The sequence below is a fragment of the Bos taurus genome, chromosome 10, assembly GCF_002263795.3.
Source record: "Bos taurus isolate L1 Dominette 01449 registration number 42190680 breed Hereford chromosome 10, ARS-UCD2.0, whole genome shotgun sequence".
NCBI lineage: Eukaryota > Metazoa > Chordata > Mammalia > Artiodactyla > Bovidae > Bos > Bos taurus.
In genome coordinates this window covers 27,558,476-27,583,844 of record NC_037337.1, presented here as the reverse complement: position 1 = coordinate 27,583,844, position 25,369 = coordinate 27,558,476, and the positions used below count along the sequence as shown (strand labels likewise).

The 25,369-nt window shown below is 37.1% G+C and overlaps 3 protein-coding genes and 1 pseudogene across 3 annotated transcripts; 2 read left to right on the top strand and 2 right to left on the bottom strand.

The window, feature by feature from the left end:
• Positions 1-177: 177 nt before the first annotated feature.
• OR4F69 (olfactory receptor family 4 subfamily F member 69) lies at positions 178-15,748 on the top strand. The gene is made up of 3 exons (XM_059890698.1): positions 178-1,128; positions 15,338-15,444; positions 15,589-15,748. Exons 1-3 carry the CDS (start codon positions 178-180, stop codon positions 15,746-15,748), a joined length of 1,218 nt encoding a protein of 405 aa, XP_059746681.1.
• On the bottom strand, positions 4,977-5,867 carry OR4K60P (olfactory receptor family 4 subfamily K member 60, pseudogene; annotated as a pseudogene).
• A 219-nt stretch (positions 15,749-15,967) lies between the features above and the next one.
• OR4G21 (olfactory receptor family 4 subfamily G member 21) lies at positions 15,968-20,838 on the top strand. Its single transcript, XM_024998212.2, has 2 exons — positions 15,968-15,977; positions 19,910-20,838. The coding sequence occupies exons 1-2, from the start codon at positions 15,968-15,970 to the stop codon at positions 20,836-20,838; spliced, it is 939 nt and encodes a 312-aa protein (XP_024853980.2).
• Positions 20,839-24,099: 3,261 nt separating this feature from the next.
• OR4K35 (olfactory receptor family 4 subfamily K member 35) lies at positions 24,100-25,005 on the bottom strand. Its single transcript, NM_001390479.1, has one exon. The coding sequence runs from the start codon at positions 25,003-25,005 to the stop codon at positions 24,100-24,102; it is 906 nt and encodes a 301-aa protein (NP_001377408.1).
• Between the last annotated feature and the right edge of the window lie 364 nt (positions 25,006-25,369).

The following is a 25,369-nucleotide window of genomic DNA, read 5'->3' as shown; positions in this document are numbered from 1 at the left end:
TGTTACTTGAAGAAATAAATTAATGCATGATATTTTCATATTAATGGCTGTTAGTGAAGTTTTTTTCTTCATAAAATTGAATTTGATAAACGCTTAAATCTGTTTCTTTAAATATTAATATTTGTAAGTTCTTTGGATATTTTGTTTCTGGATTTTAGGTATCATCAGAAAAAGCCAATGTATGAAAGAAATGACACTTCAGTGTCTGAATTTGTTTTTCTGGGACTTTCTGCCTCTAGACCAGTGCAGCATTTCCTCCTTGCCTTCTCTACAGTGTTTTATGTCACAATTGTTCTGGGGAATCTCCTTGTTGTGTTTGCAGTGACCTTTGACCCTCATCTACATTCCCCCATGTACTTCCTTTTAGCCAACCTCTCATCTATTGATTTGTGTCTTTCTACCTTAACAGTGCCTAAGATGATCTCTGACCTGTACTCTGGGCACAAAACCATATCCTTCCAGGGGTGCGTCATCCAGATATTTGTCCTTCACACGCTGGGTGGATCTGAGATGGTGCTGCTCACTGCCATGGCCTTTGACCGCTATGTGGCCATATGTAAGCCCCTGCACTACCTGACCATCATGAGCCCACAGGTGTGCCTTTTGCTTCTGTGTGGTGCTTGGGCTATTGGCCTCATTCACTCAGTGGTCCAGTTAGCCTTTGTGATCCATTTGCCTTTCTGTGGTCCTAATGAAATCGACAGCTTTTACTGTGACCTTCCTTGGTTTATCAAACTTGCCTGTGTAGATTCCTACAGAATGGATTTCATGGTCACTGCCAACAGTGGGTTCATATCCATGGGCACTTTCTTCTTGCTGATCATCTCCTATGTTTTCATTCTGGTCACTGTATGGAAACGCTCTTCAGATGGTTTGCACAAGGCCCTCTCTACTCTGTCAGCGCACATCACTGTGGTGGTTTTGTTCTTTGGACCCTGCATCTTTGTTTACATGTGGCCATTTCCCACGGTGCCAGTGGATAAGTTTCTTGCCATTTTAGACTTTTTGGTTACACCCATCCTGAATCCTGCCATTTATACATTGAGGAACAAGGACATGAAGACAGCAATGAGGAGACTAGTAACTCATGGGAGCACAGCTTATTTCAAACAACTTCATGAAATACAAGTGGTTATATACAAATTTGGGGCTGTTTTTTTCTGAAGTTACCATTTTATAATATTTAGACTAGACCATTGGTTATGTTGTTACATTGAATCATCATGTTAACTCTCTAGATAAAGATTTGTCAGCCAAATTAAAGCCCCAATAAGTATTTGGACATTTTTGGCAAAGCAATGATTAGACACTTGTGTCTGCTGAAAAGTATGGCCTTATGCATCAGACTGCCCATATTCAATTAATCAACTGAATTTTATTAATTCAATAATGTAGAACTAATACCTGCAAATTTTCAGAAAATTATGAAATATATAACTCTCCAATTTAAATGCTGGATATAAATAATTAAATTTATCCTTTCTTCTGAAAGACAAAAATATGTGTCTGGGAGTATTTATGACCTGGGGCAAAAAACAGCGAGTGAGAGGTGGAGTAGAGAGAAAATGGATCATATGCTGTAATAGAGATTGACAGATACGGGGAAGGAAAACAAGGAGAACCTCATAAACAGTATGTTTTATGAGTTTGAATATGTGCATCCCTTCCTTGTTTCATTTCAAATGGACTCAAGTCATCTCCAGTTGACTTAGGACAGGAAAATTTATGTATGTCGGTACTTCACAATCTTTGAAACTGTGACTTAATCCATTGATGAATATTCATCAAACATCAGAATGTGTTGATCTGACTATAGCCTGGATGGTATTATTCTTATCCAACAACTACTCTATCCAAATTTTTTGCTGTTTTCCCTAGTAACTCATATAACTCTCAGTTCAGTTCAGTCGCTCAGTCGTGTCCGACTCTTTGTGACCCCATGAATCACAGCACGCCAAGCCTCCCTATCCATCACCAACTCCCGGAGTTCACTCAAACTCACGTCCATTGAGTCGGTGATGCCATCCAGACATCTCATCCTTTGTTGTCCCCTTTTCCTCCTGCCCCCAATCCCTCCCAGCATCAGCACCTTTTCCATTGAGTCAACTCTTCACATGAGGTGGCCAAAGTACTGGAGTTTCAGCTTTAGCATCAGTCCTTCCAAAGAACACCCAGGGCTGATCTCCTTTAGAATGGACTGGTTGGATCTCCTTGCAGTCCAAGGGACTCTCAAGAGTCTTCTCCAACACCACAGTTCAAACGCATCAATTCTTTGCGCTCAGCTTTCTTCACAGTCCAACTCTCTCATCCATACATGACCACTGGAAAAACCATAGCCTTGACTAAATGGACCTTTGTTGGCAAAGAAATGTCTCTGCTTTTCAATATGCTATCTGCTGCTGCTGCTGCTAAGTCACTTTAGTCGTGTCCGACTCTGTGTGACCCCATAGATGGCAGCCCACCAGGCTCCCCTGTCCCTGGGATTCTCCAGGCAAGAACACTGGAGTGGGTTGCCATTTCCTCCTCCAAAGCATGAGAGTGAAAAGTGAAAGTGAAGTCACTCAGTCGTGTCCGACTCTTAGCGACTCCATGGACTGCAGCCCACCAGGCTCCTCTGTCCATGGGATTTTCCAGGCAAGAGTACTGGAGTGGGGTGCCATGTCTCAATACATGGGTCTTAAATATGTGTTAGTGTGTATGATCTGTGTAAATTACAAAACCTATTTAATTTATAGCTGGCTTTGACAACTAGAAGACTGAGCCAGGTTCACTGTGAAGCTATGAAAGGACACTATGTCCTGAGTATTTGTGATCACAATTCTTTCAGGATTATGCAATCAGTTTTTATTTCATATTTTTCTGTTTGCAATTATTTTGTAATTTGATTTATATTTTTAGTTGATTTTTTTTAGGTACATTAAGTTAGAAAGTACAATATAAAGCCAAAACTCTGACTGAGGAATTTGCCTTACTTTTGAAAGTAGCAGGAGAATAGAGAAGACTAAATTTGTAAGCTCAAAAGTTCTGAAAGGCAATAGGAAACCACCTGAACTCTATCAGACTAAAGAGCAAAAGATCTATTAGAATCATAATCCAAATGTGGAAAGGATATATCCAAGAAACAGGAGCAAACCTTAACTGTACCAAGTCTTATAAAAATTACACTGTAGAATCAAATAGGGTAGTACTTGATCAGATTGAAGTGATCACACCTTAACATTTTATGCCTCAGAGAGGAAGGAGTAGATTATTTCTGAAGGAATTTATTATATCAGCACTATATGATCTTTGATATACAATGTGTAAAATATAAAAAAAAATAATTGTGGAATATGCAAGAAGCAGGGATATGTGATTGATAATTAGTGGGGAATGAGTTAAGAGAAGCAGACCACATAAAACACAATTTGTGAAATCAGAAGAGAGCATAAAATAATTGATATAGTTAAAAGACATTAAGAATTTGAAAAACTGAAAAAAATTACACAGAGGAACAGAATATCTAAGAAAGAACCAAGTGATTTTAGAATCGAAAAGGAAATGTGCAATATTATGAATTTAAGAAGACAAAAACAGATTGGACACAGCAGAAGGAAAAAATCAGTAGATTCAAGACAAATTAATAGATATTATCCATAATACAAAGATATAAAAGAATATAAGAATAAATTTTATAAAAGACTAAAAATAGCAGAATGCATGTGCATATATACATACACATATGAAAATAGCAGTTATTTTACTTAAGGGTTTATTCCTGAGATTGTCTATTGGAAATTTACAAAATACAAAGGATCATGTCATTTTTAGAAAAGAATATGAAATTGGTAGTATATCTAGATCCATAGATTTCATATAAATGGATGTAAACATATAACATTTTGAGGAAGATTTCTGAAGAAAAGTTTTGTTTAATGTAGTAATAAATTATTCACAAGCTTTGAACATACTCTAGTTCTTACAGGCTATTTGAACACTTCAGGGAATTAAGTGGATAATTTATTCCAAAGCTACATTTTTTGACCTACCTAATGATGAACTACCTAACCCATTTATGACTAGGAAGGAAAAAAGCAAAATCTCCAAAAGTTGTTGATATAGCCATCTTTGTATTTAATGGGCTTCCCTGATAACTCAGCTGTTAAAGAATCCACCTGCAATGTGGAAGACCTGGGATCAGTCCCTGGTTTGGGAAGATGCCCTGGAGAAGGGAAAGTCTAACCCACTCCAGTATTCTGACCTGGAGAATTCCACGGACTGTATAGTCCATTGGGTTACAAAGAGTTAGACACGACTAAGTGAATTTCACTTCACTTCACTTGTACTTAAGATATATCTTTTAAAGATATTAAAAAAAAAGTGTACTGTTTCACAAATGACTAAAACATGATGTTAAGAGAAAAAAAACTCTTCAGATTAGGATTATGATTCAATTTCCTTTCTGAATATGATTAAAAATATTTAATGATTACTTATATATATATGTTTATAGAATGTTAATAGAATGTTATCTAATTGATAGACTAATTTATCATTTTATAAAGATAAATATAGCAATATAATGCACTAACTTATTAAAGAAAATTTTGGAGAAGGCCTATGTGAAATGCTCTTTAAGAAATGCATAGAATAATAGAAAATTTCTTGATATGGTGGTCAGCATTGAAGTAATACTAAGAATCATAATAATTAACATTAAAATTCTTACTAATTTCAAGTAATTCTTGAGAACAATCAAAATCACACTTATAAAGACTGGCCACATTTCCCAAACAGGAACTCATTTTTGCAATTCTAGAATACTAAAGAATTGATACAAAACTTTCTTCAAGAGATATACATGATTTCTATATGTGAATTAGGAAACTCTTCCCAGTCTTAAATAACAGGATAGGTGTGGCTAATTTAGGGTGCTCACAGAAGACATTCTGATAATTTGAGATGATGCAATACCAACAGAAATCCACAGTCTGTCATCATAGCCACTTAATGGCATTTCTAATCTCTTTGTTTCTTAAAGTATAAATGACTGGATTTAGTAGTGGTGTGATGATCGCATAGAATACAGTGAAGAACTTGCCCACCCAAGTGGTGCTGAGTGGAAAAAGAGATGAAGATACAAGGCCAAAGAATAAAATGACCACCGTGCTGTGGGCAGTGCAAGTGGAGAGAGCCTTGTATGCCCTGCACCTGGATTGATGGCAGACAGTAAGCAGAATATAAAAGTAAGAGATCATCAGTAGAATGAAGCAGATGGTGGCCAGTACCCCGCTGTCAGCATGAATCAACATTTCTAAGACATAAGTGTCCAAGAAAGCTAGCTTGATCACCAATCGAATATCACAGAAAATACTATCCAATTCTCTGGATCCACAGAAAGGAAATTATATAGTTAGTAGGCTTATTGAATGCACAAAGCCAGTGATCCAGATGTCATCACTAGCTGAATGCACATTTGTGTGTTCATGATACTAGAGTAATGGAGTGGCTTGCAGATGGCCACATAAAGGTCATAGGCCATGGACACAAGCAGCACCATTTTGCCCCATCAAAAAAAATGTCCCCCCAAAAATCTGAGACACGCATGCTCTAAGGGAGATGGTCTTGTTTGCCTTGAGAAAGTCTGAGGTCAGTTGAGGCGTGGTTACTGATGAAAGGCATACGTAAATGAATGAAAGATTGACTAATATGAAGTACATAGGGGAGTAGAGATGAAGGTCAGCAATAATTAGCAGCACAATGAAGATGTTGCCTAATATGGTGATTAAATAAAGTGAGTAAAATATCATTAGGAGGAAGGCCTATAGCTCCCATAAATCACACAGCCCAAGGAAATTAAATCCGGACACTACAGACTGGTTCAGTTCAGTCCAGTTCAATTGCTCAGTCGTGTCCGACTCTTTGTGACCCCATGAACCACAGACTTTTTACTTCTTCCTTTTACTTCAGTTTATTCTAATTTTATCTGAATAAAAGACATAAAAATATATTTTCTGAATCAAGCAGGTGTCTTATTTATTGCTGATGGAAGCATTTACTTACATAGTCACTTTGGAAAAAAATTGTCCTTTTCTTGTAAAGCTCAATATTCATATATCCTGCTGCTGCTGCTGCTAAGTCGCTTCAGTCGTGTCCGACTCTGTGCGACCCTGTAGACGGCAGCCTACCAGGCTCCTCCATCCTGGGGATTCTCCAGGCAAGAACGCTGGAGTGGGTTGCCATTTCCTTCTCCAATGCATGAAAGTGAAAAGTGAAAGTGAAGTTGCTCAGTCGTGTCTGACTCTTAGCGACCCCATGGACTGCAGCCAACCAGGCTCCTCCATCCATGGGAGTTTCCAGGCAAGAGTACTGGAGTGGGGTGCCATTGCCTTCTCCGCTTGTACATCCTATGGTCCAGCAATTTCAGTCTCATTTGCATGCTTGAGATAAATTCTTACAACTGTATATATGGAAATATTTATAATTATACATATAAACACGACAGTGGAATATTATTCTGAAATAAAACATAAAATACAACTATATAAAATGACAGAGATGTATCTTTTTGAGACATAGTAATGAATAAAAAAGAGGTCATCATAATGTTTATAAAGTGAACAGCAATAGAAAATGGTGTATTTTATAGGGACTTCTATGTATAAACTATGTATTTAAAATGATGTAAGTAACTCCAGCTGTGGGGAAGTAAGGATCAGGATGAGTATGCACACATTATCAGCTATATGATATTATGAGCTATTTAGGTCTTGTATTAGTCATGTTTTTATAGCTATAGTTTTGTTGTAAATAAACAAGCAAACAAATTCAAAATAGACATTGAGAAATTTGTGAATGTGCTATGAATTAAGAATTATGATCAATTCAATGCTGTGGTCCTGGGGTTTTACGTGAATATAATCTCCCTGTTGTTTGTAATTGAAGCTATTGATGACACTGATTTCGTTAAAAGAAAATTAGAAAGTAATAGATGTAGGTGGGGCTTTTAATGTTTTTCCAGTGTGGTAAACAGGAATTTATTGAATATTTTCTTACTATGATCTGTGATCACTTTTGAGCACTTCAGTGAAAAAGAAATAGATTGTAGGTGGTGTATGATCTATCAAAGAATAAAAGCTTATGCCTACTTTTTCACCTAACAGTAGCTTAATAGGTTGTAAATATTATTTTAGTTAAATTACAAAAGGCAAAGTATTACTGCTAAGGTAATTATATAAAAACTATATTAATAATATTGTTAAAATTAATTATATGAAATAGGTATGTAATTTTTAACTCTACCCTAAGTAGCAGAAGTAAGCCTAAAGATTCTAAGAGTATAGCTGAAAATCAAATGAGTTAGAGCAGAACTCACACAAAAAAATCAAATGTTAGGACAATTAAAAATTAAAATAAATGCGACAATTTATTTTCTTTGAGCTGCTAATTTCAGGTTATGGGAAAACTAAACCTTTCTCTTCCTTTGTCACTCTCTCTCTGAATACCTCTCATATGCTAGAAATTTTCACCCATATTGTCTAATCTTCACAATAACCAAATAAAATAAAATAAGTGAAATATTTATTACTATTCTGAGTTTGGCTCCCAGTGTAACCTGTTAGAGTCTCAGCGCTTGGAAACAGCATGACTGGAGTGCAATCCCGATGCTCTCTGATGCCAGTCCTGCATCTGTGCTGTCATTCTGCGTCTCCGGTTCAGTTCCAAGAGCAAAATCCCATTTCCAGGGTAACTCTTGACTATTTCAGGCTTTGAGAGATTTCTGTCCATAATCTCTATCAGGTTCCTTCCTGAGTTAAATTAATAACTATCACTTTTCTCAATATTTGGAAATTTCTGTTAATTACAGTTACATATCTGTACCTAGAACATAGTTTTCCTTAAGTCAAGAAAACTGTAGACCCTGATGACTGTGGATCTGTGAGGACCTGAATATTACCTCAAAGAGGGCACCTACATAGCTATGAGACTGTGTACTCATTTTGATTATATAGAGAGTCCAGAAGGTCCACCAATACCTTGGAAAAGAAATCTTTGCTATTTCTAAAAGTTATGGAACAATTCCAAACCTTTCTAATTAGTGTGCATGGAAATATGGCATTAAAACATTGTCTTCAAAATGATAAGAAAGGGAACTAAGGGAGAAGTTAAGAAATTTAGTGTGCAGAGTGTATCTCTTCACCAGAAAGGCACCATATTTGACCACACTTCTTCCCGAGAATAAAACATCGTCCATATTCTAAATAGACTCTGAAATAGAATCATTTTGCATCAAAACAAAGAATCCACTTTCTGCTGTGACCAGCGTTCATGGGGGAGTGTGAGGCATATATTTAGTATAGAGAAAGGCCTCTGGAGTAGGAAATTTTTCAAGCTACTCATGCTATGTTCTTTTGAGACCACTTCATTCTGATCTCTCTGAATTAAGAATATCATCTGGGAAGTGTGTCTTTTGTCAAGATAAGAGTAAGAACTGGTGAGGACAATAATAAAAGTTCTAATGAAGAATAGAGAGACATTTTAAAGTGTCAAAAGTTTCTTTGATTATTTGAGCAATGATCATGATTAAAAAATGAGTACAAGGCAATATTGGGGCTTCCCAAGTGGCTCAGCAGTAAAGAATCTCCTGCCAATGCAGGAGATGCAAGAGATACGGGTATGACCCATGGATGGAGAAGATCCCTAGTATAGGAAATGACAACCAACTCTAGCACTCTTGCAGGCATAATCTTTTAGACAGAGGAACCTGGCAAGCTACGGTCCGTGGGGTCACAAAGAGTTGGACACAACTCAGCACTCTCATACCCAAAGGGCAATATAAACAATATTATTCAAAACAACAAAACAGTAAGGGAAGTTTACCTCTTATTTTCATTTATACAATATTATATGATTTAATCTTATGGACAAGAATCCAACACTTTAGTGGTCTGAGAAGGAAATATGATAGTGTGTCTCTATCTGCCCATTGCTGTAACTTTTTTTTTTTATCAGAAAAATAAAATTGTTCACATATTGGTGGTTATGGTTTCAGTTTGTTTTCTATGCAGTTATATACTAACATGTGCACTTTTAAATATATGAAAGAATCTTTTTCTTTGAAAAATATTCAGTGTTAAAGGATATTTTAAATTCCAGTTACTCTAAAATAATATGTTTAAATATATTTCATTAATGTATATGGTTGTTTTTAGAGAAATTAAGAGAAAATTTATGTAACTACACATTTTTAATGTTCTTTTCACACTTTGAGAATGAGTGGTTAGGGTTTGGAAAGCAGACAGGAAAAGAATGAAGTAGAAGAGCGGGATTATTACACTTGACATTAACTATGTGGATAGCGTCAGTGATGTCAATCCACCACTGGTCAACTTGGCTGATGGTCAGGCATAGGAGAGTCCTCTGTCTTGACACACAGTTTAGAAACATCTGTACGTTAAACTTTAGCTGACTGTGTTTAGGAATTGAAGCCAGAGATAACTCTTTAAACCATTTACTTAGGTTCCATTGTATGAATATCTCAAACATTGGGAATACAAACATTTAATGATGATAGCTACATTAAAATAACCTTGAATATGGGGTTGGGTGGAGAAGGAAATGGTGACCCATTTCAGTGTTCTGGCCTAGAGAATCCCAGGGACAGGGGAGCCTGGTGGGCTGCTGTCTATGGGGTCACACAGAGTCGGACACGACTGTAGCAACTTAGCAGCAGCAGCATGGAGTTGGGAGAGGGCAGAGTCAAATACCTTTATCTCAGCTCCACATCAGCTCATCAAGAAAGGGTGGCTACAATGCAGCATATCTACAGGATGACTTTCCATTCATTTTCTTCCCTTCTTGTTGTTAGAGAGCTTTTGTTAAACAGACATTTCACTATTTCTCAGGGACTGGGGACTCTGGACGGATCCCCAGGGTTTATCTAAACTTTATGGGTACTTCCTCTCTATCTAGTATATCTATTCATGCGTTTTAGGGAGTAAATGAATCTTGTGTTTCAGGAGACACAATAATCTTGTCTCTTAGGAGACAACAATTGGAGGAGGTGGACATTCTATTCCATTAATCAAGGTGTTGATATTGTTATTCTTATACTCCTGTGACTTCTAGGACTTGGGGCTTTTAAAGAAATCAAATGGGACAACCAATGAAAGAGTAATCTAAAGAAACCTCTAGGCCAATTAAAACAGCTTTGAATAAGGACAAAGATTTGGAAGATAGTTTGGTAGAGCTTTACAAAACTAATGATCATATTGCCTTATGATAAAGTAATAGTACTGCTGGGCATTTACCAAACTGAGATAAAAATTCTGTCTATACAAAACCTGCATGTGAACATTTGTGGCAGCTTTATCCATAATTACCAAAAACTAGAGCCATCCAAGATGTCCTTCAATCTGTTAATGGTTAAATAAAGTGTGGTACACTGGTACAATGGAATATTATTTGGCAATAAAAAGAAATAATCTATCATGCCATAAAAAGATATACAGGATCCTTAAGTGTCTATTGCTACACAAAGAAAGCCAATCTGAAAAGTCTGTGTGCTGTGTGATTCCACCTGTATGAAATGCAAAATTATGGATACAGTGTTAGGTGGTTAGGTGGTGGTTAGGTGGTTGTCAGGGGTTCATGGGTTAAGGGGAATGAATGAATAAGTTACACCCAGGAGATTTTAGTACAGTGAAATTATTTTTTATGATACTGTAATTTGAAATATATTTTCTAAGACATTTGCTGTGTCTTCTATGGATGCTTGAATGGAATGACAGCCTAGCAACAAGCTTGAGAGCTCGTGAGCTTGTGAGCTTCTGTTTGTTTCTAAAACTGTTATCCAGTTAAAGGAACTAGGGATCTTTCGAGAAATGGCTATTGTAAGAATAGGAAATAAAGATACAAGATAAGCCAGGAACATCTTTTGGTCCCAGAAAATAAGGAAATGCTCAAACATACATATACTCACAAAATTTGATGCAGGTATACATCAAAGAGGCTTAAGAGCCTCATGAAAATAAAACGCCCAATAGCAGTTTTAGATTATAATCCAAATGATAAATACTCATGATTTCATACTGATGTAAATGATTGAATAAATTAGTACATGGGGTAGAATAGTAATCACCCATGCAGGAGAATTAGAGATAAATTATGAAGCACACTACCCTAATCAAGGGGAACATAGCTACTCGTTCCTTAAGTATGGGCTGAGTGTAGTGACTTTCCTCAAAATACAGTATGGATAGTAGGGAAAGTAAATCTACAATTAGGCAACCTGAGACACGTTTCACTCAGGTGATCAAGGTCAACATCAACAGACATAAATCATGGTGATGGTACAGACACTTGATGGGAGGTGTCAAAATGGCAGATCTCCTGTGGTGTGCTTCCCCTGAACCCATAACTCTGGTGTAATCATGAGAAAAATGTCAAATACATTTCAGTGGGGTGATACCCTTCCTACTTTGCAGTTGCTCAAAAAGTTAAACAGAATTACCATAAAACTCATCAATTCTGCTCCTAGTCTATAACCCCAAAAAATTAAAACCAAGTATTAAAACAAAATCTTGTATGTGAACATTACAGAACAGACTCTTGAGAGTCCCTTGGACTGCAAGGAGATCCAACCAGTCCATTCTGAAGGAGATCAGCCCTGGATGTTCTTTGGAAGGAATGATGCTAAAGCTGAAACTCCAGTACTTTGGCCACCTCATGCGAAGAGTTGACTCACTGGAAAAGACTCTGATGCTGGGAGGGCTTGGGGGCAAGAGGAGAAGGGGACGACAGAGGATGAGATGGCTGGATGGCATCACTGACTCGATGGACCTGAGTCTGAGTGAACTCCGGGAGTTGGTGATGGACAGGGAGGCCTGGTGTGCTGCGATTCACGGGGTTGCAAAGAGTAGGACACGACTGAGCGACTGATCTGACCTGATCTGATCTGATCGACAATGACTTAAGGTGGAAACATTCTAAGTATTAATCTGCTGATGAATGGATGTATTAATCCATAATGAACAATAATATTCAGCCAAAAAAAGGACTGATGTACTGATACACATTTCAGTATGGATGAAAATATTTTGGAACTAGATAGAAGTGATGATTCCACAATATAATGAATGCCTAAATGCCATCAGTTTGTAGCTTTCAAATGATTGATTTTACCTTATGTTAATTTTACCTTGATAAGATAAAAGTGAAGTGAAGTGAACTTGTTCAGTTGTGTCTGACTCTTTGTGACCCCATGAACTGTAGCCTGGCAGGCTCCTCTGTCCATGGGATTTTCCAGGCAAGAATACTGGAGTTGGTTGCCATTTCCTTCTCCATATATAAAATGCAACGCTAAAAAGATAAATGAGTAAATATTATTTTCCACCACCTTTTTTTAAGCTCATTTTTTTTAATCATGCTAAGCTAATGTGTACTTATGTAAAAAAGAATGCTATTGTTCCAACACAAAGTTTTTGCTTATTTCTCTCTAGGCTAGATGTTATGCAGAAATTAGTCTAAATTTTTGTAAAATGAAAATAATAGCAGTTTAACAAAAATTAATTTTTTAAAACAATCTGTTGAAATGGAGCTCTTATAATAATGTTAAATGATATAAGAATTGTGATATTTGGTCTTCTGTGTGTACACATTACTTTTCTGAGCAGCGTTATAGAGTTAGATATTCAGTAAGTCTAGATTTAGTTCATGAATAAAGAATACACAGGGCTGAATGCCAACACACACATTCTGTCCCTTTCCTACTATTAACTGGTAAATTACAATCTTATTTCTTCATCTAATGGGGAAGAATATTGTATTTCCATCTCACCATTTTGTTGGAAATAATAAATGAGGTAGTAGAGGTATAATACTCAGAAAAACAAAAAGCTTAATAGACATAAGAGCTCTTTTTTAAATATGTTATAACATTGATCTAAAAAAGAAGCAGCATTAGTATAGGGATTAAATTCCTGATTCAGAATATTATTTCATTTGAATATTAGTTTTGACTTTAGCATACTGACCTTTGCCAGCATATTTAATTTCTATTTTTTTAGATATTATTATGGCTAAAATGTGTTTGGTAATTATATAAATGAGGTAAAAGCAGGTATAGGGTTTCTGGGAATATTCCATGAATATGCTTACAGTGGAATAGTAAATAATTTTTACTAATGAGTGTCTTAATAAGCATTCATTTTGCACTGGTATTGGTCTGAAGTGAAGAAGTGAAGTGGTCGCTCAGTCATGTCTGACTCTTTGCGACCCCATGGACTGTAACCCACCAGGCTCCTCCATCCATGAGATTCTCCAATGGAGTGGGTTGCCATTTCCTTCTCCAGGTATTGGTCTAAGTGATATTTAATTTATCAATAGATATTTAAATGTTAGGAGATGCTGAGTTTCCTTGAAGATACTGTTGTCATAATTTATTAACCATAGCTTCCTTTGTTTCCCATTTACTTTTTCAATCAAACTTCTAATATTTTTTATTCTCTTAATGCTATGGGAATTCAAGGTAGAGATCTCATAATTAACAGCCTGGGAATTCAGGTCACTGAGTCATCAAAGGGTCATCCAAAGCTGTTGTTAAAGCTGGAGTAACTATAAGGAGAACTCACCACAGAGATCAAAGACGGAAACAGTTCTTAAAAGATTTTATTATAGTGAAAATATTGTTTCTTGGGATTTGTTTTTTGGGGAGGTCAGGTAAGTGGAGAAAGTATAATTTAAGTGAATAACCTGTTAAAATTACCAGCTCTTTCCCCTATATGGGCAAAATATAGCAACTCTACTACAACATTACAAAACTTCTCCCCATGTACCACCTTACCTCCAGCTCTTTCTTATCTCTGTTTTTCAATTCAATATGCATTTGTTGAACCTTGTCGAATACACAAGTGCCAGTCTTTCCAAGGGTAAATTCAAGTTGTCATTTCAGGTTGTGTACAGCTCTTCATACACCTAAATTGTATTTTAATTCACAGGGAAATTTTTGGACATGGATTATATTTCACTAAGTACTAGAAAGGACCTTGGGAATTGATTTTGATGTGAATCATCTTTTACCTGTTGTTCATTGAAATTTCTAGAATGACAATTGCTTTTTTAAATATTCTACTAGCATTAGTTTTCTTTGAGAATAATATAAAAAAATTAGTGTGTTTAATGAGAAACTATTATTGTCAATTTTTGAGACATATGTATATGCACATCCACAGCCATCCAAACCGTTGTCTTCTCTCCTAAATCCACAAAACTTCATCTGGTCAGGATTTATGTTTAAGACATAGTTCCTGCTCTTAAGAAGCTCATACTCCTAGCAGTGGAGACAGAGAAACTGTGGTTAGTCACTCAGTTGTTCCTGACTCTTTGCGACCCCATGGACTGAAGCCCACCAGGCTCCTTTGTCCATGGGGATTCTCCAGGCAAGAACACTGGAGTGGGTAGCCTATATCTTCTCCAGGGGAACTTCCCAACCTACGAATCGAGCAGAGGTCTCCTGCCTTGCAGGCAGATTCTTTACCAGCTGAGCTACCCGAGAAGCCCACAGAGCGACTAGCCAATTGTAAATTATAACATCATGAAAAAGAATATGAGACTCTCACTAGTAAGATGTGGTAGCAAAATGGAGGAATATCTCAGGAAGACTGGAGGAGAGAGGGGGACATTGTTGAGTAAAAATGGACAGAATTTCTACAACAAAAAGTAATCAGCTACATGAAAAAGTAAAGCTATAGTGCAGAACAAAAATATGGGTAACCTTGATATTAAGGACAGAACAAGTGTCCTTGTAGTTCAGGTTGTGAGGCAGAGAGGTGAGATACGGGGCTGGGAAAATGAATTATAGACAGTCCCATTATGTGCCCTGCTGAGACGTTGTGAATACAGAAGTTACTGAGAGTTTGTAAGCAGTGAGCAGGCAAAAAAGACTCAGGAACCATTCCCTAGAACGCTGTTCCAACTGCTGCTTCCCTTTTAGCTGTCATGGTATTCCTTCTTGCTTGCTTCTATTCGCTCCTGTTTTTTTCCTCTGTTTGTTCTTGTCTTTTCTGTCTCCTCTTTTTTCTTTCCTTTTCCTTTCATCTTCTTCCTTATTAGTATCAATCAGCTAAACAATAGATATGCTTTAAAGAAACTAGAGACTGTGACTCAGCAACGCTGTCTCCGCTCTCGCAGTGTTCCAGAAGGCCTACACCCCCAACCCCCCAACCCCCCACACACCCCCCCCCACCCCCACACCCCCCCCACCCCACACCCCCCACACACCCCCCCACACCCCCCACACACCCCCACACCCCCCACACCCCCACACCCCCACCCCCCCACCTCCCCCCACACCCCGCAGGGCTTGTGGCCCGAGTCCCAGGCAGCTGCAGAGCACGGCTCACTCAGGAACGCACGCGGTGTCACACGACGGGACAATCGGACGGCGGACTGCTTTCGTCGTCGTCGGTTTGTTGTTTTCTCTTCCAAAAAAAAATAAAGTCAAGATTTAACGGCTGATTGGCAGGTGAAAGGGAATGAGAAAGGACTTCAAGACAGGTCAAACTCGAGGCAGAAGCCTGCTCTGTAAGAAGCTTTTCATGCTGCGGATAGGTCCAATGTCGTTCTGGTGTTTGCGCCGCGCAATGAAGGAGGTCAGTCTGGACGTGTCGAGGACGCCCGCGCCTTTGCCGTGGCCGTGGCCTGCCTGCAGCCACCGCTCCTGGAGGGCCGACGCAGCCGAGGGGCGTTTGGCGGGGTCCTCATGCAGTAGGAAGCACACGAAGTCCTTGGCCCTCTGGCTCACTCCTTGGGAAGCTGAAGTCCAGGCGGCAAATGTTGAGGCAGGTCTCTTCCACACTGTCGTCCAGGAAGGGGGACACGCCGCTGAGAAGCACGTAGGCCAGCACGCCCACGCTCCATGTGTCTGAGGTCAGGGAGACCGGGTTCCCCAGGATGATCTTGGGGGCCGTGAACTCGGGGTTCCCCAGCAATGGGTGGAGGTAGTAGGTTGTGTTGAGTTGGACGGCATCTCCAACTCAGCTGAGTTTCTTTACTCAGCTATTAAAAATAATGCATTTGAATCAGTTCTAATATGGTGGATGAAACTGGAGCCCATTATACAGAGTGAAGTAAGTCAGAAAGAAAAATACCAATACAGTATATTAACACATATTATGGAATTTAGAAAGATAGTAATTATGACCCTATATGCGAGACAGCAAAAGAGGCACAAATGTAAAGAACAGACTGTTGGACTCTGTGGGAAAAGGTGAGAATGGGATGATTTGAGAAAATAGCATTGAAACATGTTTAAAAAAAAAAAAGAAACTAGCAGTAGACTGTCACAAATAGAAGGTTTTAACTTGGTCATTAATTTCTTATAGAGAACATTTTCTGTTAAGGAGCTATTGTGATTTTTTTACGAGTAAGCAGTCATTTACACACTTGTAAAATTAATGTTTAATTGTTTGACTAAATGGTACTGCCATCACTACAGTCTGAATTTGAAGGGTTGTATGTTTATCTGAGGCTCTTATTCTGTGTTTTATCAATAAATTTTATTTTTAAGTCATAAGCTAATAACAGGTTGTTTTAGACCATTTAAATAATACAGAAATATAGGCCTTAGAAAATAAAAGCCATATGTAGTCCTATTTTTCAGGATTCACTATTGGTAATATTTAATGTGCAGTCTTAGAACATTTTTTCGAGCACAAACATATTTTCATAAAAATAATTTTTTGCTGTTGGAGGTTCTCACTTTAATTCAGTATTTGGATGGTTGTTTCCAGGTACTTAAATAAATATAATAAACTGTCATCAACATTATACCAATTTAAGACATAGTACTGGTCATCATGTTACAATTTTTACAGAATCAATACCAACTATGAATATGAATACACAGATATCTTTAATACTTTTGACTTTGCACATAGGTGATGATAATATTATTACTCATAAGAACAGGACCTCAATTTTCATGTAACATCAAATTTAACTAGATTAGTTCCTGAATCGCTGTGGGTGGAAAGCTCTTTTTCTAGGACTGCACAAGCCCCAACAAATGATGATTAATATAGGCTTTTTCAGATAGTTTACAATGTTATTATGCAGTAACAACCTTAATGCAAGTGGCTTATAACAGGTTTTTATTTTTTCAGAAAAATTGAGGTATAATTGTCACAAATATTGTGTATATTTAAGGTGTACAACTTGATGCTTTGATTTAGGTCTATTATACATATGTATATCAAATAATTTTTGTTATATGTCTATATTATATATGACAAATAATTACCAATAATTATCAAATAACTACCACAATCAAGCTAATGAATGTATCCACCACTTGGCACAATTACCATTGTTTTGTGCGTGAAAACACTGCAGGTTTACCTCTCAGCAAATTTCAATATAAAGCACAACTTGCTTGTGCATTAGGTCTCCAGAACATATTCACCTTGATATGTGAAATTTTGTCTCTTTTGACCAACATCTCCCCATTTCACCCTCCCCTCAGACCCCGAAAGCCACAATTTCACCCTTTGCTTCCATGAATTTGACTCTTTTACATGTCTCATATGTGATGCGATGCAGTGTTTTGCTTTCTATGACTGGCTTATTACACTTTTTTCTGTGTTTAATCACCTTGTTGAAAATGGCCGGATTTTCTTTTTTTTTAGAATGAATTGTATTTTGGTATGTGTGTGTTGTGTTGTGTTGTGTGTGTGTATCACATTTGCTTTAACTGTTCATTCATCACCAGAAATTTTGTTTGTTTCCATAATTTGGTTAATGTGAGTAATGCTGCAATGAACATGGGATTGTCATTATTGCTTCAAGATACTGATTCCACTTCCTTTGCATATATAAGAAGTGAAATTGTTACATGAAAGGATAGTTCCTAATTTTAATGCTTTGAGAACCTCAATACTTTTTACAAAATGGAAGGCGTAGTGTTATTTTTATGTACTTTCTTGTGTCCCCTAAGTTGAAAATCTTTCCATATCTGTATGTATAGAGAACTATTTATTTAATTTTTATAGCTTCATAATATTGGAAATTCTTTTTCATTTTCATCTGTCTCTTTTTCTCTTTCTTTTTTCCCTGTCAGTTGGTGAAACAGAAAACTGTGAGTCTCCTCATCACTGCTGCTGCTAAGGCTAGGCGTCTATCAATACGTTCGTTGGTCACCTGTATGTGTTGTTATTGTTCCTCCTTGTCAGTGCCTGTGCACGTGTCTCCACTTTTTCAAGTTTAATCTCCTTGTGCAGTTGCTATATTGACCTTTGCATCAAATATAATCTTTCATTTGACTAATGCCAATATATTGCCTTTCCTACTGAACTATAACAAATGAAGAATGTATTATTAATGGATTTTTAATGTTTAGAAAGTTTAGAAAGAGAAAGGAAAAAAATGATCACCTAGTTTTCCTAATACTAATACAAAAATTAATCAGTATTTTTTTAAACTGAACTTTCTTTGGGTCTTTGAAACACTTTAATTTATTTTTTACATTTGGAAACAAAGTGAATATACATGTTTTGTATACCAGACAATGTATATTTTAAAATCTACATATTGCATGATCAAAGCCTTAGACAGAAGCTTGATTATAGCTCCTTTGAAATGTCACACTCACTGCAATTAACTCTGATGATTGTCCCATTCATTCTCTCTTGCTCAGTCCAATTCTATTTTTTTTGGTTATTGGCTATAAAATCCTCTAGTCACTGCCCCTGTATCAGGGCCTCCTGGCAGCACCCCTGCAGTATTTCCTTCTGTCTATAAGACCCACTTCACATCCATTACCCTCATAATGTCCTTCCTGACTGGCCTGGCTGCCTGCATGTCTGTTCTTGGCTATAACAGTTTCAAGGGGCTCCAACCGGCTTATGCTACTTTCTCTCTGAGGCAGTGCAGAGTTGTGCCCACAGGAGAGCCCAGGCGTGGTGTGGAGTGCCAAGAGAGCATGGTTGTTAGTGGTGTGGGGCCTGGAGGAAAGCTTAGCGGTGGCAGTGCAAGTGGGGGATTCCTGGTATTCAATTCAAATGTGGAAAAAGCATCACTAATTTGGTTTGTTTACAGTTGTTTAGAATATCATATATGAATAAATAGCTTATATATTAGATTGAATTTTGTAAAATTGATATTTGACCAAATATGAACTGAAAGAACAATTTATGACTCAAACTGATAAATGCATATAAGCCTGGACTTGAACAATTTACTGATAAGAACTAAAGATAAACATTTTTCTATTTTTCCCTAGACTTTGTAGGAAAATGGGTTTCCTATATATTCTTCTTGTAGATTTCTCATTTATTAAACATGGATATAAGATTCCATCCTGTCTGGCCTGTTTCTCCTCCTGAGCTCAATCATTCACCTTCCTCACTGGCTTTTGTATCTCAGGGTCTTTATACATGGCATTCCAAAGTCTGGACTACTGTATTTACTCTTTGAAAATAACTCATATTTAGCAGAGTCTGAGTAAGTATGATGGTGATGTGTCATATTGTTCTCATAGCCCTCTGTTCTTTTCCTTGAAATCAGTTGTCAGAGATGTATCTGTATTTAAATTCATTTAATCTATGTATCTACCTGTATCTACCCATCTAGATCTAGTCCATTTTCTCTCAAAGTCAGAATTACTGTTTAACCTCAGAACTTAACACTGAACTTGGAATATAGTGGATACTCATTAATAATATCAGTTACACTCATTAGCTGCATTAGTTGAAGAAACAAATTAATGCATTATATTTTCAGAATATATTCATGGCTGTTCGTGAAGATTTCTGATTTAAAACTATATTTGATAAAAGCTTAAATCAGTTTCTTTAAATAAAAATGTTTGATAAATGCTTTGGTTATGTTTTGTTTCTAGTCTTTAGGTATCGCCAGACCAAGCCAATGTATGAAGCAAATGACTCTTCTGTGTCTGAATTTGTTTTCCTGGGACTTTCTGCCTCTAGACCAGTGCAGCATTTCCTCCTTGCCTTCTCTACAGTGTTTTATGTCACAATTGTTCTGGGGAATCTCCTTGTTGTGTTTGCAATGACCTTTGACCCTCATCTACATTCCCCCATGTACTTCCTTTTAGCCAACCTCTCATTTATTGATTTGTGTTTTTCTACCTTAACAGTTCCTAAGATGATTTCTGACCTGTATTTTGGGCACAAAACCATATCCTTCCAGGGGTGTGTCATCCAGATATTTGTCCTTCACACGCTGGGTGGATCTGAGATGGTGCTGCTCACTGCCATGGCCTTTGACCGCTATGTGGCCATATGTAAGCCCCTGCACTACCTGACCATCATGAGCCCACAGGTGTGCCTTTTGCTTCTGTGTGGTGCTTGGGCTATTGGCCTCATTCACTCAGTGGTCCAGTTAGCCTTTGTGATCCATTTGCCTTTCTGTGGTCCTAATGAAATCGACAGCTTTTACTGTGACCTTCCTTGGTTTATCAAACTTGCGTGCATAGATTCCTACAGAATGGAATTCATGGTCACTGCCATCAGTGGGTTCATATCCATGGGCACTTTCTTCTTGTTGATCATCTCCTATGTTTTCATCCTGGTCACTGTATGGAAACGCTCTTCAGGTGGTTTGCACAAGGCCCTCTCTACTCTGTCAGCGCACATCACTGTGGTGGTTTTGTTCTTTGGACCCTGCATCTTTGTTTACATGTGGCCATTTCCCACGGTGCCAGTGGATAAATTTCTTGCCATTTTAGATTTTTTGGTTACACCCATCCTGAATCCTGCCATTTACACACTGAGGAACAAAGACATGAAGATGGCAATGAGGAGACTGAGTAGTCAGCTTCTGATTTGGAGGAAGGTCTCCTAAGTAACTCATGGAAGCCCAAGTTACTTCAAATAATTTCATGTAATAAAAATGCTTAAATTAATATACAAAATTTGGGGATTTTTTTTCCCTAAAGTCACCATTTTATAACATTTAGACTAGACCATTTATTATGAGGTTACATTGAACTCTTTGGGTAACAAGTTGTTTGATTGCCAGATTAATCCCAGGAATTGCTTGGTGGAAATTTTTGAAAACGTGTCAGTTATACACTTTGAATCTGCCGAGTGTATGGCCTTATACATCACCCTGCTTGGATTCAATTAATCAATGTAATTCAGTTAATTGAATTAACTTATAACTAATATTGTCAAAAGCCTGAAAGAGTTGTGAAATATCTAACTGGCCTTTGATTTAAAGCTAGGATGTGAAAAAATCATATTTTTTCTGAAAGACAGAAAAATGTGTGAGGGAGGATTTAAAACCTGCCGAAACAAAACAGGGTAATAGAAGTGGAATGGACAGAAGATGGATAAGGTAGCATAATAAAGGGAGACTAACAGATGGCAGAACAAAAGCATTTGGGAGAGCCACATAATATATTTCATGAGCTTGGCCTCTGGCTACTAATCTCACCCTAGTTAGTTAGTTAGTTCAGTCTCTTCAGTCGTGTCCAGACTCAAGTCATCTACAGTTGGCTTTGGACAGGGAAATTTATGAATATGTTGTTATTTCACAGTTTTCTGAAATTATGACTTAATCCATCAATGAATATTCCTCCAACATTGAAACATGTTGGTCTGACCATAGCCTGTTATTAGCTAACAGCCATTCTGTCCAAATCACTATTTTTCTCTAATAACTCATCTTATATAACTCTTTTGTGTCAAAACATGGGTCTCGGTTATGTGTTATTGTGTATAACCTGTATAAATAACAAAACTAATTTAATTTATAGTTTACGTTGATAACTAGAAGACTGAACCAAATTTCCTGCATAGCTGTGAAAGGACCCTATGTTTGAGTATTGTGATCCAAGATTCATTTAAGATTATCAATCAGTTGTACATTTTATATCTTTCCTGTTCACAATTATTTCATTGCTTTTATTTGTATTTTTAATGGATTCTTGTTAGGTACATTCATTAAAAAGAACAGTGTAAAGCCAGATTTCTCTTTGGGTAATTTTCCATACTTCTTGAAAGTAGCAGGAGAAGGAAGAAGACTAAAGTCTAAAGTTCTAAGCATAAAAGTTCTGAAGGGCAAAACTGAATCACCTGAATTCTTTCAGACTGAGGAGAAAAAGATCTAGTAGAATCATCATCCAAACTTGGAAGGGATATATCCAAGGAACAGGAGCAAACCTGAGCTGTACCAAGTCTTAAAATTTACAATCCAGATTCAAATAGGCTTTAGTACTTGACTGGATTGAAGTGATCACGCCTTAATCTTTTATGCCTCCAAGAAGAGAGAGTAGATAGTTTGTGGAGGAATAGTGACTCAGATGGAAAAGATTCCACCTGCAATGCAGGAAACCTGGGTTCGAGAAGATCCTGTGAAGAAGGAAATGGCAACCCACTCCAGTGTCCTTTTGTGGAGAATTTTGTGGACAGAGGAACCTGGTGAGCTTCAGTCCATGGGATCGCAAAGGGTCAGATATGATTGGGTGACTAACACACACACATATCATGCCAGAGCTAAATATTCTTTTATACACAGTATTTAAAATAGAAAAAAATATGATATATAAGTAGCAGGGATATGTAACTGATAATTAAGAGGAAAATAATAGAAGTAGACTATGGATGGCTCAATTGTTAGCAAAGAGTATTACTCGTATAATCTAAAGCGACATGAAAAAGTTGAAAAACTGAAAAAATTTTCACAGACAAGCAATCTAAGAAAGAACCAAAGGATGTTTTGAAATAAAATTAAATATGTGCAGCTATAAATTTAAGGGGACTTGATTTAAAAACAGACTGGACACAGCAGAAGAAAGGCTCAGTGGATTCAAAGATAAGTTCACTATATATTATCCAAACTGAGTAAAGAGAGACTAAAAGAACAAAAAAAAGAATACATACGCATATGCAAGTAGCAATTCTTTTATTTAAGGGTTTATTCTTGAGACTTTCTATTGGGAATGTTACAAAATGCACAGAACCATGTCATCTTTTGCTTCCCTGGAGGCTCAGATGGTAAAGAATCTGTCTGGAATGCAAGAGACCTGGATTCAATCCCTGGGTCGGGAAGATGCCCTGAAGAAGGGAATGGCAACCCACTCCAGTATTCTTGCCTGGAGAATTCCATGGAGACAGGAGCCTGGCAGGCCTTGGGGTCACAGAGTTGGACACGACTGAGTGACTAGCATACATGTCATCTTAAAAAAATAATATAAATTTGAGATGTATCTAGATCCATGGATTCAGATAAATGAATGTAAACTTGTTTAATTTTTTTTGAGGAAGATTTCTGAAGAAAAGTTTTCTTTTGTTATATGTAGTAATGAGTAACTTGCAAATTTTGTATATAATCTTATTTTTACAGGCTATTTGAACACTGCAATGAATTAAATGGATAGTTTATTACAAAACTAATTTTTTTAACCTACCTATACGATGAACTGACTAACCAATTTATGAATTGGAAGGAAAAAAGCAAAATCTCTAAAGGTTGTCAATATAGCCATCTTTGTATTTCATATACATCATTTAAAGACAATTATGGTGTTTCACAAATAAAACATGATGTTGAGGGAACAAAGCTCTATCCAGATTATGATTATGGTTCAACTTTCTGAATATGATTGGGAATGCTTAGTGATTACTTTTATAGATATGCCTATAGAAGGTAATTGATGACTATTGTTTTGTAAAAGTAAAAAGAGCAATATAATGCAGTAGCTTGTTAAAGAAAATGTTAGAGAAAGTCTATGTGAAATGTTCTGCTAAAAGAAATGCATAGGATAATAGAAAACTTCCTGATATAGTAGTCAGTGTTGAAGTAATAGAATAGTAATATAAAATATTAACATTCTTACTAATTTCAAGTCATTCTTGAGAACAATCAAAATCATACTTTTAAAGACTGGCCAAATGTCCCAAACAGGAACTCATTTTAACAATTCTAGAATCCTAAAGAACTGACACAAAATTTTCATCAAGAGATACACATGATTTCCATATGTGAATAGGGAAACTCTTCCCAGTCTTAAGTAACAGGGTAGGTGTGGCCAATTTAGTGTGCTCACAGTAGACATTCTGATAATTTGAAATGATGAAATACCAACAGAAATCTAAGTCATCATAGCCGCTTAATGGCATTTCTAATCTCTTTATTTCTTAAAGTATAAATGACTGGATTTAGTAGTGGTGTGATGATCCCATAAAATACAGCAAGGAACTTGTCCACCCAAGTGATGCTGAGTGGACATAGGTAGATGAAGATGCAAGGCCCGAAGAATAACATGACCACTGTGATGTGGGCAGTGCAGGTGGAGAGCGCCTTGGATGCCCCACCCTTTGATTGGTGACAGACAGTAAGTAGAATATAAGAGTAAGAGATCAGCAACAGAATGAAGCAAACGGTTGCAAGTACCCCACTGTTAGCATTTGTCAACACTTCTAGAATATAAGTGTCCATGCAGACTAACTTGATCACCAATGGAATATCACAGAAAAAGCTATCCAATTTTCTGGGCCCACAGAAGGGTAGTTGTGTAATTATAGCTAGTTGGCTTATTGAATGCACAAAGCCAATGATCCATGATGTCGTCACTAGTTGAATGCACATTTTTGTATTCATGATGCTGGAGTAATGGAGTGGTTTGCAGATGGCCACATAACGGTCATAGGCCATCATCACTAGGAGCACCATCTCACCCCCTCCAAAAAAATGTCCAAAAAACATCTGACACATGCAACCTCTAAAGGAGATGGTCTTATTTTCTTTCAGAAAGTCTATGATCAGTTTAGGGGTGGTTACTGAGGAAAAGCATAGGTCAGAGAATGACAGATTAGCCAATAGGAAGTACATAGGGGAGTGGAGGTGAAGGTCAGCAATAACTAGGAGCACAATGAAGACATTGCCTAAAATGGTGATCAAGTAAAGTGAAGAAAATGCCACTAGGAGGAAGGCCTGGAGGTCCCATGAGTCGCACAGCCCAAGAAAAATAAATTCAGATACCACAGACTGGTTTGCTTCTTCCATTCTGTTCCGTGTCTTCTAAATTTATCTGAAGAAAAGATGTAAAAATAGATTTTCTAAATAGTCTGTGCATCAAGTGTGTTTTTTATGTGCTACTAATGCAAGCGAGTACTTACATAATCACTGTAAAAAGCAATTGGACTTCTCTTTTAATGCTCAATATACATATATTTCACAGCAATTTCACTCCCATTTGTATGCTCAATGTAAACTCTTGTATCTGTATACAAGGAAAATTTACAGCAATGCCTATAAACATAGTGATAGAATCTTAACAAAGTACAGCTATATAAAATGACATGAATGTGTGTTAGTAAAATATAGTAATAAAGAAATAAAAAGCCTCACATAGATCCTCTCAGCATAA

What these genes read in the sequence shown, in the direction of transcription:
- OR4F69 (XM_059890698.1), top strand. Translation starts at nt 178, where the DNA reads ATGTATGAAAGAAATGACACTTCAGTGTCTGAATTTGTTTTTCTGGGA. An exon ending in AACAACTTCATGAAATACAA is followed by an intron (nt 1,129 to 15,337) that starts GTGGTTATATAC and finishes CACACCCCGCAG; the next exon opens with GGCTTGTGGCCCGAGTCCCA. An exon ending in GACTGCTTTCGTCGTCGTCG is followed by an intron (nt 15,445 to 15,588) that starts GTTTGTTGTTTT and finishes TGCTGCGGATAG; the next exon opens with GTCCAATGTCGTTCTGGTGT.
- OR4K35 (NM_001390479.1), bottom strand. Translation starts at nt 25,005, where the DNA reads ATGGAAGAAGCAAACCAGTCTGTGGTATCTGAATTTATTTTTCTTGGG.